Below are 17118 nucleotides of genomic sequence, written 5' to 3'. Positions count from 1 at the left end.
CAGCTTTCTTCATACTCTCGGGATTATATAAACACTGAAAAACAAAATATTTTGTGATGAGGACTTCAGGTTTATCCCCTGAATAACATGGGATCTAGATTTCTCCTTTTTCAGGAGGCCCAGAAGATAGGTACTTGGGAAAGTTCATGTGTCTTAATATAATTACTCCTTTGACTCATTTCTAGGACGTTGAGAGAAATATATGTATTAAAAGGCTGTTGTTGGAGGGCTCTGAGCATTCCTCAGGTAATGGTGCCGTCTCTGCGGCATATGCATCTCCCGTCATAAAAGGAATACTTCCGCTGCTTCTCTGTATGAGGTTCTGCTCTGCGTATGCCTCATTTTGGAGTATAGGAGTGAGTGATTCCTCACAGTTTCATTTTTCTTAAAATAAAATAAAATTTTAAAAAACTCAGCTTTTATAAGTTTGGGAAATATGCTCCAGTGCAGGGGTGGGTTCTAGATTTTTTTACTACCAGTTCTGTGGGCGTGGCTTATTTTATCGGCGTGGTTTGATGGTCATGTGACAATTCTTTAGGATTTAGCAGAAGTACTGGTCTACCAGGCTTTTAACTGCGTACCGGTCTACCTATTTGTTTCTGGAGCGCACTGGTCTACCACCACACTGCCTTTTACCGCTGATCAGCTGTAGGGCGGCCCTTTGAAGTGCTGCGGCAAGAGTTTAAGCAGTTTTTTGCCGCTCTGCCACCACCGAGAGCATCAGAAACCGTTTTCAGGCAGCTTGACCTCAATTGCCAATCTATCACCACGGAGCGGTTTATAAGGAGCGGATTGGTTCTAGCTGATCAGTTGGGAGGCTTCTTGGCTTCTCAAGTTAAAGCTAAGGTGTCTTGTTTTTTTTTTTTTTTCCTCTTCTTTGTCAAGTTAGCCCTGGTTTTTTTCCTTCTAGCCGATCAGCTGGGACTCGGGAGGCAGCGAATATATTGGGGGCGGGGCCAGGCAAAGGTGGTATTTACCGGTTCTCCAAACTACTCAAAATTTCCACTACCGGTTCGCAAGAACCGGGAGAACCGGTAGCAACCCATCACTGCTCCAGTGTATCTATAAGTATAGTGTTTTAATTTCATAAGATTTTGGAGAGTTATGTCCAGTTTTATGTCAAGCCATGCCAAACGCATCCATACTGGAGTCCTAGAAATGTATAGATCTAAATCCAAGGAGTTTTCTTACCAAACAGCTATAGTGAGACTACACACCCAAGAGTTCTCAGTCCATACAGCTGTGTTCTATATATTTCTGGAAACAAATGTTGATCAAAGGGTTAAAACTAAATTTACTGAAACTATTTTTATCTTGACAAACTTCAGTTTAGCAAAAGTTATTTCACTTCTGTGAATTGTGGGAAAGGATGAGAAAGAGCTATGCAGAGTAATCACTCCTGCTTTCTATGGCTGCTTCCCATGAATTGGGGATTTCAGACATTGTGTAGGTATAACATCTCATAACCCTAGTGAAGATTTAAAAGTTGTGTTATGTTTGATAAGAAGGCTGAGGTTCTTAGGAAATTGGATTTAGCTTTTTACATTCCCGGGGTTTTTCTTCATTTACATGGAGGTAAAACAAATGCTAAAAGTTTAAAGTTCTGAATTTCTAAATTTTGTGGTGTCAAAATGAGATGGTGGCTGCTGTTTTGATTTCTTCTGACCAGCCACTGTAAGGCTGTAGACCAGGATGAATCAGCAGGATTATTGCTGCTTTAAGACTGAGGATGAGTCAGCAGGGTTATTGCCACTTTAAGAAGCTGTCTATATAAGGGAGGCCATGAGAGGGCGTCTCTCTCGTGTATCACTCTCCTCGTTCTGTTCTATCTGCATTGTAGTTCTTTTTTTTTAATATTTTATTTTCAAACATTAAAAAAACAAAAAAAACACATATATACAAAATTACAAAAAGAAAAAAAAATTTTTTGCAAGACTGTGACCATTTACACAACATATCACTACGAAATTCTTATACTCTATACATTTTACTTCATCTAATTCTACTATGTCTGAGTCTGTTTTATTTTTCTGTTTTCAATCCATTTGTACCATTTCTCCCATGATACATAATACTCCAAGTCTGTCATTCCTTTCAATTCCAATGTCAGTTTATCCATTTCAGCGCAGTCAAAAAAAAATTTAATTATTAAGTAATCGGAGGGCATCTTTGCATTCTTCTAACATTGTGCAAAGGCCAATCTTGCCGCAGTTGTTACATGTAGAATGCTATGTCTTGTCTTCTTATCATAAGTCTTTTTCATTATCCTGAGAATATGAAGAAAGCTGCCTTTTAATTATCACCACTCAATACAATCGTTACTCGTCTTTTGGTGGCAGAGCTCCATGTCCTGGAAGCTGACTTCACCCTAAACATCAGGGTAGGAATATCCAAAACAGGTAGTGTCAGGGTAATGATTTAAAGCTGACCAGCGGCTGTAAGGCTGTGGACCAGGATGATGGACTGAGGATGAGTAAGCAGGGTTATTGCTGCTTTAAGAAGTTGTCTATATAAGGAAGGCCATGAGATGGTCTCTCTCCTCGTGTATCTCCTCGTTCTGTTCTATCTGCATTGTAGTTCTTGTAGAGTTGATGACTGATTGATTGATTGCCTGGTATGTGCCTACCACATGTATGTATGTATATAGAAGTCTTGTATATAAACCACTGTAAGACAAACCTAAGTGTCCTGTATTTTGCTCCTGGGTTGTCTCAAAATAGTAGTCACACTGTAAACACTCCGACAAATCTTAAAGGTTTGTTGGAAAGTTGGAAACAAATAAATGGATCTTCCCCTATAAAAATGAAACAAAACAGTGGGAGTTATTTGCAAATAAACTAATGTTTGGGTCCCTTTACTTTCCTACTGATCTAAAATGTTTGTCTACTATTAAATCACTATGTGTAGGTCCTGTAATACACACAGGAAAGAATAAAAAAGAAAGATGACAAAATATAATTAGTCATATGTCACATATAACCACATTTTGACATGCAGACTTAAAATAAGGTTTTTAAAAAGAAGGACCTTTGCTAACTTTACAATACAAGCCACCGTGACTGCAATAACACAGTGCTTTCGCTGGGTTCATACATGGTGCTAAGCCAAAATCTGGCATGTTTGCTTCTAACATTTTCTTCTTTGAATCCAAGCCTTGTGGCTTGTAAACTCTCAGCTTATACTGTACTGTAAAGTTGATAACTTTTGGCAACCATATAAATAGACCTTTTCAGGATAGACCTTTTCTTTCCCTCTATTAAAACTTCTTCAAAAAGCTAAGTCTTCATATAATGAGTTCATTAAAGCTTTGAGTATTCTAGATAGATTTGATTTCTCTCTGTTCATTTTCTTGGCTATTCTTGTAAATCGTCTCTACAATTCAAGTTATTTTTAAAAATGAGCACCTCAGGCACTCTCCAATCTAAAATCCAGGATCCTGTAAAGATTCAAAGGAAAGGTGCTATTAAGTTATTTCCATATTGCATTAGGCCCTACTGGTTTAATCAAGATGTATTTAATAAAAAAATAAACTAACTGATTTTGTACAAAAGTATGGTTTACTAACCACAGTCACTAAACCAAAAAAGCAAATCATCTTTTGGGCAACATGTGATCCTAAACAGGTTTATGCCACAATCCAATATAATCCTTCCTTCCCAAAAATTAAAACTTGAAGTTCAAAGGATCTGTTCAAAGATAAACGTGTACAATTACAGAGTATCCCCACAAAGAGATCAAGGAATCCAGCAAGAAGTTATTGTTCATCTCCAGATTTTGGGAGAACAAAATGACTTTTCAGGTCAGGTAAGAAGTTGTACAAGACAACGTGAACAATACAGTCTTGTTGTTTGAGTGCTCTCATCGATTCAGAAAAGGCTAATTTTTGCATATCAAAGGAAAATGCTTTGGCTCATAGAAAAAGATTATTTTCTAAACTTCAAAAGGAGGCATAAACACTATGTTAAAATGATAAATGATAGTATCACCTTTATTTAGTAATAAACCCTAAAATTCTACATAACAAATACAGCAACTTCATAGTTACTGATGATGAATGAGGGAAGCATAGATTATCCCATCAACATTCAGTAAAGAAATTTCTTGCTTAGTTGTTTTTCTTAATTTCTGAACAGAAAACTGGATTAGATATTTATTTTTATTTTATTTGAATGTATTGGCTGCACAATTCCAATGGATTTATGACAATGACATCTAAAAGTTCCATTACCTAATTAAACATGACCTCAGAGAAGATGCACCCGCAACAACCACCACCAGAGGGCCCTGGGTAGTAAAGCAGGGGAGTCTGTTCCTCACAAACTCAACCTCTATTATTTCTAACCAGGATATCAAGAGGTTGAGCTTCCTAGATCAGCTGGTCTCTTTGCCATTGTGGGGCGCTCGGGGCAAAAAAGCAAATCGTCTTTTGGGCAATATATGATCCTAAACAGGTTTATGCCACAATCCAATATAATCCTTCCTTCCCAAAAATTAAAACTTGAAGTTCAAAGGATCTGTTCAAAGGTAAACGTGTACAATTACAGAGTATCCCCACAAGGAGGCTCTTTAAATATCCTGGCAAATTTTCCTTCGCACAGGATTACTTCCAGTCGCTCATCTACAGTATTCACGGCTGGGTAGGCAACACCCATATGATGGGACTTCCGCCTTTATTCCTTTAAACTGGAAGGGGGCGTGGCTACATAGGGTATCTCCGGTTATTCAGCTAATTACGGTACATTCGGACCGGAGTGAAAACTGTAGGAGTATCGCTAACCGGTTCTAGGCTCTTCATTTCCAAAGAGAATTTAAAGCGCTAGACTCGCGACATTTAAGTAACGTCACGGACAACAAGAACTGACACGGAACGAGGAAGGCTGCGTCGAAAGGTCGTGGCAGGTTCTTTTGTGCTCTGCAAGGAGCCAATTTACTGATCCGGTTCGGCTGTCAACCTTAGGACCTGGGGAAAAATGGGAGCAGCATGATTCACGTTCGCCTCTGAGGGGGAAAACGGGAAAGCCTGAGCGGACCAGAAGGAAGCCTTTCATTCTTCGGTAACTATTCAACAAATCTTCCCTTGTATTTGAATTTTTCTCTCCAGAAGAGCCGTCTGTGCACGTCGTTATAGCAAGGGATTTCTTTCATTACATGTCTGGTTTCTCCTGTCTCTTATCTCTTACCTTGTTGCAAAGCCATTGTCTCTTGCTCCTCCACATATACAGGGTGCCACTGTGAAAATGTCCTTGCAGTATATCAAGGATGACAAAGGTAAGGATCAGCTCCTTTATAAGGGATATCTGTATAAGAAAGTGCGTGCAAGCGGGAACAAAACATTTTGGAAGTGTGCTGAATACCGCAAATACTGTTGTACAGGAAGGGCTCACACAAGCCACAACCAAGTTATAAAGTCTTTGCCACATCTCCATCCTCCCACCAGGATGTCAACCGAAGCTGAACAAGTGCCACATGACATGAAGAAAATCACCATGGGCCCAGAATCAATCCCTAAAATGAATACAGCAAGTTGTAATGCATTGTCAGACGTTCGTACCAAGAAATGGTGTACAAACCATCCAAGTCAGACAATACAGCGTTTGAGAGCATGTCTGAAGGCAACCCGCCAACCTTCACCCCATTTACAGGAACCCGTCACTTCTGTTGAAACTATTATTAAAGAGCCAATTATACCATCAGTTGGCTTTCATGAGTTCACTGACAGCTCTATGGACAGAACTTACATGCCAAACCCTGCTCTTTGTAAAGAGAAACACGCTCTGAACTCGCCTTCAATCCAAGCTAATCGGGAAGCTGGTCGACAGCAATTCCGCCTATCCACCCTCCTGCCTGGAGAAACTCTGCAGGGGATTCTGTCCAGGCTGAGTACCACAGCTCTGCAGTGGCTCTGTCCTCAGGAATACAGCAAGGACCAGATTGTGGACATGGTCATCCTGGAGCAATTTCTCAATGTGCTTCCAGCAGACATGCAGACATGGCTGAAAGCCCAGGAGCCAGGCAGCAGCAAGGAGGCCGTTCAGCTGGCTATGGCCTATCATAAACAGGAACCTGCCAAGCCCATTCAGGTGCTGGGGAATGGGGTATACTAAGGATGTATTGGAATGACATTATCTTTAGAATGTAGAGCTGTCAATGTAGTTGATATTTAAACATGCTGGAAGTTCTGGTGATGCCCTTGCTGCTCCTGAATTCACAGGGAGCAGTGCAGGCAGTTGTGAATGGAGAAAAATGTTTGGCCTCTCTGGCCAGAGAGCTTCTAATGCTGTAATCCTTTACTTACAGCTAGAACATCCATAAGGAAGTATTTTGAAAAGGAGGGGAGGGGACTGGTGAGTACAAGGAATTTATCTGAGGTCTGCAGCTTAAGGAAGGAAAAGGCTTTATCCGGAGTAAGATATTCAGAAAAGCAAGGGATGACTCATCTATCCTCTAAAATAGCCAGCCTTAATTTGCTGGCAGACTCTATATGCTTTCTTCATTTAGAAATTGGGGAGAGTGAAAGCTGGTTTAGAATGCATATATTGCAAAGAAAGGTTTTTATCCTGCTTCCTTTATTGCTCTCAAAGGCCCATGTACATTGGAAAAAGAAAATGCTTCCTGTCCATGTGTTGATACAGGCTAATTGGTAGATTCATGCACAGATTGTGCTGCCTACATGTAATCTGGTTGTGTAACCGACATGGATGCTATGGATTTGGTATCTTTGCTGATACGCAAAAGGTGGGGTCTTTTATCAAAGACATGCAATGAAAAGATTGCCCTCAATCCTCAGCTTTTCAGTAAATGTGTAGTTCCACGGTAATTGTCATCAAACATTCAGTATTTTTGTAAAGAAATATGGATGTGGCAGCAAGATGCTAAAATTTGGAATGGTGGAGGAAGCTGGAGCTAAAATAAAATTAGAATTCAGTAAAATAAGTATTGGAATAAATATATCTATAATAAATGTATATGTATTTTCATGTATAAATGGCAAATTGCCAGGCTGTTTTAGGTTAGCATTTAGGTTAGCATAATATATATATATATATATATTATCAACAGGAATAATATGCAAAACAGAAAAAAAAAATTGTGTAGAAAAAAGGAAAAAGTGACCCAAACATCCAAATAACTCTAACATAGAACATACCAAACAAATCCACCCTGGCTGGATGCTGAAAAGAAAATTTTAAAACCCTGATAATTTCTCCTCCTCTTACATAACAGATTTACAAATAATTATAAGTTTTCTCATCCTTATTTAGCAAGAAAAATATATAAACAAATATTTCAGATTAGGAAATCTGTAATAATCAAATAGACCCAACATCTAATTAGAATATATATTTAAAAAAATGAAAAAAGAACAGTCAACATATTAGCCCGAGCATCACCCTAGTCTTCAAATCCCTCTGTTAACCATCTGTTATTGTATTGTAGAAAATCCACAAATGTCTCCCAGTCTCTTACAAAGCTGTCTTGTCCATTGTTTGATTGTTGACTTGATCAAGTTTATAATTTGTTAAGAGTACACTAGAAGTTTTTCTTCTAGTATATTTCTAACAAATTATGAACATGATCAAATCCATAATCCTGATGTAGAATTCTAAAGTCAAACTGGCTGATTCTGGTCATTAATACATATGGTCCAGAACTGCCTTTTCCAGGTAGCACCAACTCTCTAGTAACTTAGTTTTTGTCATGGTTGTTGAGGGAATCACTGCAGTGATTAATTGAATAACACGGTTGTTAAGTAAATCTGGCTTCCCCCATTGACTTTGCTTGTTGGAAGCCAGCTCAGAAAGTCACAGATGACAATGCTTACCAATGGAAATTCTGATCCCAACTATGTCCTAAGTCAAGGACTATCTGTATTCAATATCATAGTGCCTCTAAAATTTAGAGCAATACTTGCCAAACCCTTTCCTTCATTACTCAAAACCACTTATCAAGAAGTCTTAACAAACTACAAGGACTGGTCATAAGTCCTTTCCTTCAGTACCATCGTGACTTCAAATGGTCACTGAATGAATGGTCATAACTCAATGACTACCTGTATTATAATACAATATTATTGAATGTCAATTCAATATGTCATTTCAACAAATTTCCATTACGAATTACATCAATTTTAATCTTAATATGAATACTTCGGGAGGTTTTTTAATATAATTTAGTACATATGGCAAAGGTAATTTAAATATCCCTATTGTAATGAGTTTATGTGTCATTATCCAAAGAAAAATACTTTTGACCCATTTTGGGTAATTTATTTAAATTTGGGAAGTGCTGATTTAGAGAATCCATTTAGCTGTTATAGTTAATAGCTGTTGCTAGACTTGTAATCCATAAATGGTTAAATCCTTTCTTTGAGCCATCCAAACCAGTTGCCAATCATGGCAATATTTCCTGAAACAAAAACAGTGGCTGGAGAAAAGAGTTTTATTTATGAGTTACATCAGTGAAGTGGATAATTATCTAGATGGCAGCAAAATCAAAAAAATTGGGGAATATGAAAAGTTTACTTATCATATTGATAAATTTTCATTGCTTTGTTATTTTCAGTTTGCATTTCATATCTAGCCATCCAGTAATCATGTGTAGTACATTGCTTATTCCCCTCTTACAAATTGGGAATAAAATTGGACTTGACCTGGGTAATCAAAGAAATTGAGGCTAGTGCTGATATTTGATTAGTAATCCCATCTCGAAGTCTTTGCAAAATATTGTGCAATTAATAGACTAACCCCTCTGATTATTTTAGGATATGATAACCTTTGAAGATGTATCTATTCATTTCACTGCAGAAGAATGGACTCTACTCGACCATAAAGAAAAAAACCTTTATTGGAATGTCATGCATCAAAATTATGATAATGTAGCCTGTCTGGGTAAGAATTCTGAGGAAATCCTAGAACGGAGCTCTTCTGAAGATTAGAAAACTAAGGCAACTTGTTACTTTTTAGTAAAGTATATTTATAACATTTTTGCCAAAAACCAGTGCTTACTTTCAAACCAGCCCATAGAAAACAATCGGTTTGATTAATTACTGTGGCAGTTGCTTTATAATTGCCACGTTTGCTTAATGATTGCTGCAAAAAAAAAAGGACATATAATCGGGTCACTCATGTGGGTTGACCCATTTTATGACCGTCATGACTTACAACCGTAATGGACAGGCTCTATTACGGTCATAAATTGAGGATTACCTGTGCACAGCAGAATATTAAAAAGTGAGCTGAAGTATTATTTGGTTGCATACAAAGAGCAATATAACCATCCAGAATAACTGAGAATAAGTTATGGTAGTATACAAATTTAATAAAATAAAATAATAAAGAAATTCTACCCATTGGTAAAAATTTTCATATACTTAGAATGCAGAGCTTTTTATAAAATTACCATATTTAACATTATGATTGATATTGAAAGAGTTTTCACTGCAAACAAATATTGATAGGCTTAAGGAACATTTTGGTTGTTTCTTTCCTTCAGCAAGTGATCAGATCAAAGGAAAAAGCCAAGAGGAAGAACCTTTGCAGGAAGTCTTTGAACCAACAGTGGAGTGGTTGGAAAAATCCAAGGAGGCAGTTTTACAACATCCTGAACAAAAGTTGAATAACAACTGTCTGAAGGACCAGCAAAAGAGAACCTTGGAGAAGGAAGAAATATTCACTGGTTCTGAAAGAAATGTGATGGGACCAGACAAAGACATCATTTTTCTAGGCACTGAAGTAGGGCTGCAGAGTCAATGCATACATATTGATTATGGAGAAGGTGGTGCATCTGCAATACCTATCAATGATCAGAAACGCCTGAAAGAGGAAGATCTAACAGGCTCATATGGAATATCCAATAAGATACATCCCCAGAATTTTCAGCAAAATTTAATCAGAGAGGAAGAGAATGATACTGAAAGGCAACAGTCAGAAAAAGAGAAATTTTATGGAGGCCATTGGAGAAATCCAGTCCACCATGAAACTAGAACAAGTTGGAATGCTGAGTGCATAACCATTGATGATACAGAACAAACTGAGCCACGGACACTCGACAGTCAGAGAGATTTTAGATATGTAGATAAATCATTGGAAACGATTATGGAAATAATTTCTCCAAGTCCTGATTCAGATCCAGTGCTCATTTGCTCAAAAATATGTTCTGCTGAATTGAATGAAAGTACGGATTTGACCAATGAAAACCAGAAGATTCTGGAAAGTGGTCTGGTTAATAGTTCAGGAAATGAAGGAGGGCTGGAGAAACTCAGTTCTTTTGGAAGTGATTTACAGGAACCAGCAACACAAATTCCTCGTTCAGATGTTCAACAAGACTCAGAAGCCCAGTATAGATACGCCAGTCATAGTAGTGAAGATGATGCTTCCAAAATCAGCCTTGGGGGCCAGTTGATTACATGTCCTAAGTATAAGCATTTTAATTCTTTCAAACAGTATGCCTGTTCCAATCCTGAGGAAATCATCAGTAGCCTTTCAGCTTTAATAAAACGCAGGAGAGTGGACAGAAAATATTTCAGCAGGAGAAATTTGAAATTCCAATCTGGAGCACATCATAGAACTCACACAAGAAATAATCTCCAGAAACGCTTGATTAGGCATAACTGGTGGTACTTGAAACAAAACAGAAGCTGGCTTCTTGAATCAGGAGTTACTCTAAAACAGTTCCCAAAGTTTGAACCTGTAACACTTAATACCCAAATGGGTGAAGCTTTGTACCTGGCTATGCAAATCATAAGGAGGTTTTCTGCAACTGGATTTTTCTCTTCGAGTTCCCCCCAAATGGAACAACAGGAGAGATCTTTTCCTCTTCCCTTTCTAGACAAAATGGCTGCTGAGCCTACCTTAAGCCAGGTAATGACTGTGCTGCAGCAGGTGGCTGCAAATATTGCAGAAATCAAGGTAGCCATCTCCAGCCTGCATTCCACTGTAACTAGCTTCCAGAATGGGTCTTTCTCTGAGTGTACAGTTGAAGCTGAAGGTGGGATTTCTGATTTGAAAGACCCCTCCCAAAAGGCCAAAACTCAGCCTGGGCAGTCTTATAATGATATTAAAGCCACTGAAGTCAAACAGGTGGGAAAATCTACGCAGACCATCCTCAAATGTTGAAAAAGGTGCAAATTCTCCACATCTCTCCCCAATTCATGAATCTGGAGAAAAGATTCAATTCCCAAACTGACAGAATATAGAATTATAGAGCTGGAAGCACCCATTTCTGGAAGTAACATTTATTTATAGTAACATTTGTAGAAAACGTTTCAAAACTGCAAAAAGAAGCAGTAGTGATCATAGTAATAAAATGAAGTGTTTTTTGTGTCGGTGGATTGAAAGCTGAGCATGGAAAAAGGAGGTCTAAAGCAGTTTGCTGTAATCCCCATGTTCAGAAACAAAGAAGATGGCCTCTCGCTGATCTTCTATCACACAAAACATAATATGGTGAGGTATATCTATCAGAAAAATTTCCTCTGGGAAAAGGTTATGCAAGTAGAGAGAAGCAAAATAATAGTTTAAAAAGGTTGACCCTTTTTAGAAAGAAGGAAAGAAAGAAAAGGAAGCTTTTAAAATATGCATTATGTAACATGAGGAAATTGTCTCCCTTCTTAGCCAACTCCATATAACTTTCTTTTAAGCATAATGTCCTTGCAGTTTAGGTGTTAACCAAAATGCCTTTGAAAATAGGGTTCTATCTCTGTATGAGGATGCACACAAATACATGGTTTTGAGTGTGCACTTCTATGCACTCTTACTTGTGAATAAGCAGTATGGTTACTGGGGCTTATTTTCTTGTAAACATGCATTATTATTCAGTTTTTAAATTCCAACATGAAATCAAAAAGAGGCTCAGTAATTGGTGAGCCAGGAGGGAGAAATGCTTCTCAGTTTCTCCATTGTGTGTCTAAGCCCTCAGCTTCTTCATCTCAGAGGTTTTACCACATATCATAAAGATTCCCTTAAATTGAACTCAATCCCTGATTATAGAAAGGTGCTTTTCTTGGGAAGAGTACCAAGTGGTTTGTTCCTGCCTTCTTCTGTGATATTTGTTCCACTTCCCAGCCTAGATCAGATCCCTGGAATCTTTGGTAGTCTTCCATCCAAGCATCATCAGCCAAAGTGGTTATAGTTCAATGCAGCCATTTTGCTAAAGGAATAAACTGTATGAACAAACGTGATGTGTAGTCCACCAAGTAAATCCGCCTCTTTATGGGAATTCTACAAGCAGGCCAAGGCTTATAGGAAAGAGTCCTCTCTCAGAATTTGTCTCCATAACTTGAAAAATCTGCCTTTGGTCACAATGATTTTAGGAAACACATCATAAATGTGTCAAACCCTCTTTGAATTCCAGCTAGACGGCCTGCGAGCAGACATCTCCTAGAGAGGTTGAACAACGTAAGGCTGCGTTTCTCAGAGCTTGGCTCTTGAGTCAATATTTTTCATTTGGTAATCTGAACACTTAGAGAAAGTAAGAGGGATTTTATATATATATATATATAGAATGTGCCTTCCCACCTTCCCACCCACAGTAGATGCTGCCTCCAGAGACATATGCCTGGCTCTTGATTATTCTCAGTGTCAGCCAAGGAAGGGTTTACTATCCCAGGGATTCTGAATGATAACTGGGTTAATTTTAAACTTTCTTGATTTTGGGGGCTGCTGCTTTTATAGTAGTATTTTATAACACTTTAGTATTATGCATATTAGCTATTCCTTTCTTAATGTATATTTTGATGGCTCCAAATTTAATTTGGCGATTTTAAAGTAAAAAGGTAAGCAGTAAGGTATCCAAGTTAACACACTTTGCCTGACCAAATCTGAGTTTAAAAAGCTAAGTAGAATTTGCTTGGATAATAACATGGATGACAGAATGACAGGCTAGAATGGAAAGTCAAATTCATCCCAGTGATGAACTGTTTCTTTATTACTACCAAAACACTCCCGAATGGACACATCTATGAATTCAATAGCTGGGAAAACTAGATTTTTCAACAGTGTGATACCCATTTCAAAAATGAAATTAAGAAATATATTGACAATTTTCCCCTCTGACCCTCCCAAGTTATCTCCCATTTCTTTAAAAAAATCAGTGTAGGACAAAATGATTCAGGTAGTTCTCCTTTAGTGGCTACCTCATGCAGCAACTGTTTGCAGTTGCAATGGTAATGAAAAAGTAACTTTACAACCAAACCTCACATTTATGCCCTTCTCAGGTCTGTAAAGCAAAGAAAAGCTGAATAAGGGTCATAAACAGAGTTTCATTTAGCAACTGCATTGCTCAACATCCAAGCTGCCAGTACCAATTGTGGCTGCTAAAGGCTATCCATACTTAGCACTTTATTAATAATAAGAGTTGCTGCCTAGCAACAGCCAGATCTCTTGACTTAGAGTCTTGGGAGCATCTGGGAAGAATCCTAAACCAAGTACTGTTGCAGCAGTGCTGAATCATGTGTAGTAGTTATTGCATCATTTATACAGTAATTATTCTTACTGGGCAAAGCTGGGAGCTCAGGAAACTATTTTTTATTACCACCAAAATTTCTCGGCATTTTTTTCTGACTCTTAATGAATCCTTACTTTCTTTGACCACATTCCTTGAAACTATCTTTGTCTCTCTTAACACATTAAAATGTACTGTATTTCTAACCTGATTATCTGTCCCACACTCAAATCCTCTTTTCATTTTATCGTTTGATAGTCATCTTGGTCTTTCATTTTAAACCATCAAATCAATCATGATTTTAATCATATTTATTTGCTATACGAATATATGCATTCACTTATCTGGAATAAAAATTCACCAAACAATAATGATTCTCATTCATTTGGACAGCCCAATTACTTTCTCTACTCCCATTTCATTCTCATCCATCCATTCGTATCAGTTAGCAAAATACAATTCCCTGTTTCTATGTATATCTCCAACAACTTTGATTATGTGCCATTCAGTCAGTGTCAGATCTTAGTGACCACGTAGACAGATGTTCTCCAGGATGATCTGATCCACCAATTCATACCCCTCTTACATATTTTAGCCTTTTCCTTCATAATTAAATCCAAATCTTCAATGCCCTGGGTATATTCATCAATGTCATGCGCATGTATTTCACCTTTCCATAAACAACGTATTATCTTCCTTTCATTTGTTTGATTTCCTTTATTATTTGAACCTCCTTATCCCTTCCTTCTCTTGCATTCCATGTCACAATCTTCCAATATGCCATGGTTGTCATTGGAACATATTGATCTTTATGACCTACATGACTTTGGGCAATCAAGGCTTTATAGTATGATGTTTTTCAGAAGAGAGAAAAAATGCAGACCAGGTAATAGCCTTAGTCCCACCCATTCCAGATGCAGCATTCCCTGATGATGATAAGAACAGAACAGCCAATTCAGGCACGCTGTGGCCAGATTACCACTAAGCAGTGGTGGGATTCAAGTAATTTAACAACCGGTTCTCTGCCCTAATGATTTCTTCCAACAACCACTTTGCCAAACTGCTCAGAAAGTTAACAACCGGTTCTCCCGAAGTGGTGCGAACTGGCTGAATCCCACCACTGCCACTAAACCACCCAAAGCCCAGTTTTGTACCACATGTGTTCATGCTATCCTAGGCCAGAAAAAGTCTCTAATTTAGGACGTTCTATGAAATATTAAGTTAAAGATACCAATATGTCCATGCCATTTTCATTTGTTTCATTATTTACAATAATAAGTCATACATCAAAAGCTAAGTGTCTTCTCTATGGATTATGGAATAAAGAATGGTGGATACCATTTTATTGTGTCTGATTGAATTTATTTCATATTGGGATTCTTTTGGGAAAAGTGGAGGTGTACTTTTGGGCCACATCTATTCTAGCACTTTCTGTGTCCAGACGTACCCTCCCAGTTTAGAACAGACCTTTGCTAGACAGAATCCAACAAGAAGTTATTGTTCATCTCCAGATTTTGGGAGAACAAAATGACTTTTCAGGTCAGGTAAGAAGTTGTACAAGGCAACGTGAACAATACAGTCTTGTTGTTTGAGTGCTCTCATCGATTCAGAAAAGGCTAATTTTTGCATATCAAAGGAAAATGCTTTGGCTCATAGAAAAAGATGATTTTCTAAACTTCAAAAGGAGGCATAAACACTATGTTAAAATGATAAATGATAGTATCACCTTTATTTAGTAATAAACCCTAAAATTCTACATAACCAATACAGCAACTTCATAGTTACTGATGATGAATGAGGGAAGCATAGATTATCCCATCAACATTCAGTAAAGAAATTTCTTGCTTCGTTGTTTTTCTTAATTTCTGAACAGAAAACTGGATTAGATATTTATTTTTATTTTATTTGAATGTATTAGCTGCACAATTCCAATGGATTTATGACAATGACATCTAAAAGTTCCATTACCTAATTAAACATGACCTCAGAGAAGATGCATCCGCAACAACCACCACCAGAGGGCCCTGGGTACTAAAGCAGGGGAGTCTGTTCCTCACAAACTCAACCTCTATTATTTCTAACCAGGATATCAAGTGGTTGAGCTTCCTAGATCAGCTGGTCTCTTTGCCATTGTGGGGCGCTCGGGGCAATCTGATAACAGCTACTTCCGCTGTGAAATTCTGCATTGAAAGAGAATTATTTGAATTTATTAATTGTCCAACTCCAATGGCATCAGTTTCTCATAAGCACCCAACTGGAGTGAGAACTTTGACCTCATCTGCCACGACTACTACAGCAACCAACAGCCAATCAATCAATCAACCAGAGCAGGGGTGAAATCCAGCAGGTTCTGACAGGTTCTGGAGAACCGGTAGCAGAAATTTTGAGTAGTTCGGAGAACTGGCAAATGCCACCTCCGGCTGGCCCCAGAGTGGGGTGGGAATGGAGATTTTGCAACACTAACCACATTATAAAGGACTGGAAAGGACTGCAGATCAACTGAATGGGGACAGTTTAACCTACACTTAGACCTGACAGTTGCATTTCAGATGACAGCTATTACATTCTTTCCCCCTTGACTGTTGTGGCCCGCTAGTGGCCTGCGCAGATTGTGGCTGATCCCGACAAGAAGGCTGGTGTGGTGGCTCTCGAGTCGGACAGCAAGGAGGCTGAAGAGGATGTGGTGCCAGAGGCAGAGACTCAGCCAGGGCCTTCAGAACCTCCAGAGGCTCCTTCAAGTGAAGAGAGTGAAGTGGAGGAGCCCCTTCTCAATGCTCGAGCACGCAGGGCTGCCAAAAGGCAGGAGTGGCTACTCAGGAGGAAGGCTTGGGGTTCATTGGCCATTCCCTTAGCCTATTTAAGTTCGCACACAGATAGCAAATGTAATAGCTTTCTGGATACCATGTAGTTCTTTTAATATGTTAAAGAGTTCTGTCAAGGGAGAGCCAGGAAGATATTTTCAGCAAGTACAGTTTTGGAGATTTTTAAGTGAAAAAAGAGAAGTGGGGGTGAAATGCTCCCAGTTTGGACCGGATCGCCTGATCTGGTAGCGATGGAGGTGGGTGGTTCGGAGAACCGGTAGCAAAAATCCCTGCGCCCCCCCCCCCAGCTGAGCCGCACAATCATCAGAGGCTATTTTAAAAAACTTTTAAAAGCATTTTTTCTACAACCTCTTCGGCTGAAAAAATGCTTTTTAAAGTAAAAAAAAAAAGGCTGTGATGATCACATGGCTCAGCGGGATCGTCAAAGGCTTTTAAAAGAAAAAAAGCCTCTGCCAATCAGGCAACTCAGCTGGGATCGTCAGAGCCTTTTGAAAGCATTTTTTAACAACCTCTTCGCAGAAGAGGTTGTAGAAAAAATTGTTTTAAAAGTTAAAAAAGGCCACCCAGTCACATTACACGCCCACCAAGCCATGCCCACAGAACTAGTAGTAACAAATTTTAGATTTCACCACTGAAGAGAAGGGATATTGACCCATCTGTATTTACGTATGTATTTATGTATTTTTGGAAAGTAGTATGGGGAAATGCACAAGTAAGCTCCTTCACCTTTAAAGATTATTGTGTAGACTGAAGATGCAGGTCTGGTGTTGCTGGACACTGCTCAGGTTTCCCTTGACATGGAATTGAGCCTAAATACCTGTTGCTTCTTGATCCAGAAATTGTGACCTGCAGAATAGTG

The 17118-nt window shown here is 38.5% G+C and overlaps 1 protein-coding gene across 1 annotated transcript; it reads left to right on the top strand.

Annotated features, from left to right (window-relative positions):
• Positions 1-4357: 4357 nt before the first annotated feature.
• LOC117657504 (uncharacterized) lies at positions 4358-14777 on the top strand. The gene is made up of 3 exons (XM_060684230.2): positions 4358-6080; positions 8762-8888; positions 9493-14777. Exons 1-3 carry the CDS (start codon positions 5238-5240, stop codon positions 11112-11114), a joined length of 2592 nt encoding a protein of 863 aa, XP_060540213.2. The 5' UTR covers positions 4358-5237; the 3' UTR covers positions 11115-14777.
• The last annotated feature ends 2341 nt before the right edge of the window (positions 14778-17118 follow it).

The sequence above is a fragment of the Pantherophis guttatus genome, chromosome 2, assembly GCF_059756535.1.
Source record: "Pantherophis guttatus breed Tessera chromosome 2, ASM5975653v1, whole genome shotgun sequence".
Lineage (NCBI taxonomy): Eukaryota > Metazoa > Chordata > Lepidosauria > Squamata > Colubridae > Pantherophis > Pantherophis guttatus.
Note: the sequence above shows the minus strand (reverse complement) of the source record. Positions and strands in the feature narration are given on the sequence as shown.

Coding starts and splice junctions, on each gene's coding strand:
- LOC117657504 (XM_060684230.2), top strand. CDS start 5,238: ATGTCCTTGCAGTATATCAAGGATGACAAAGGTAAGGATCAGCTCCTT. Junction 6,081..8,761: donor AACCTGCCAAGCCCATTCAG/GTGCTGGGGAAT, acceptor TGATTATTTTAG/GATATGATAACCTTTGAAGA. Junction 8,889..9,492: donor TGATAATGTAGCCTGTCTGG/GTAAGAATTCTG, acceptor TCTTTCCTTCAG/CAAGTGATCAGATCAAAGGA.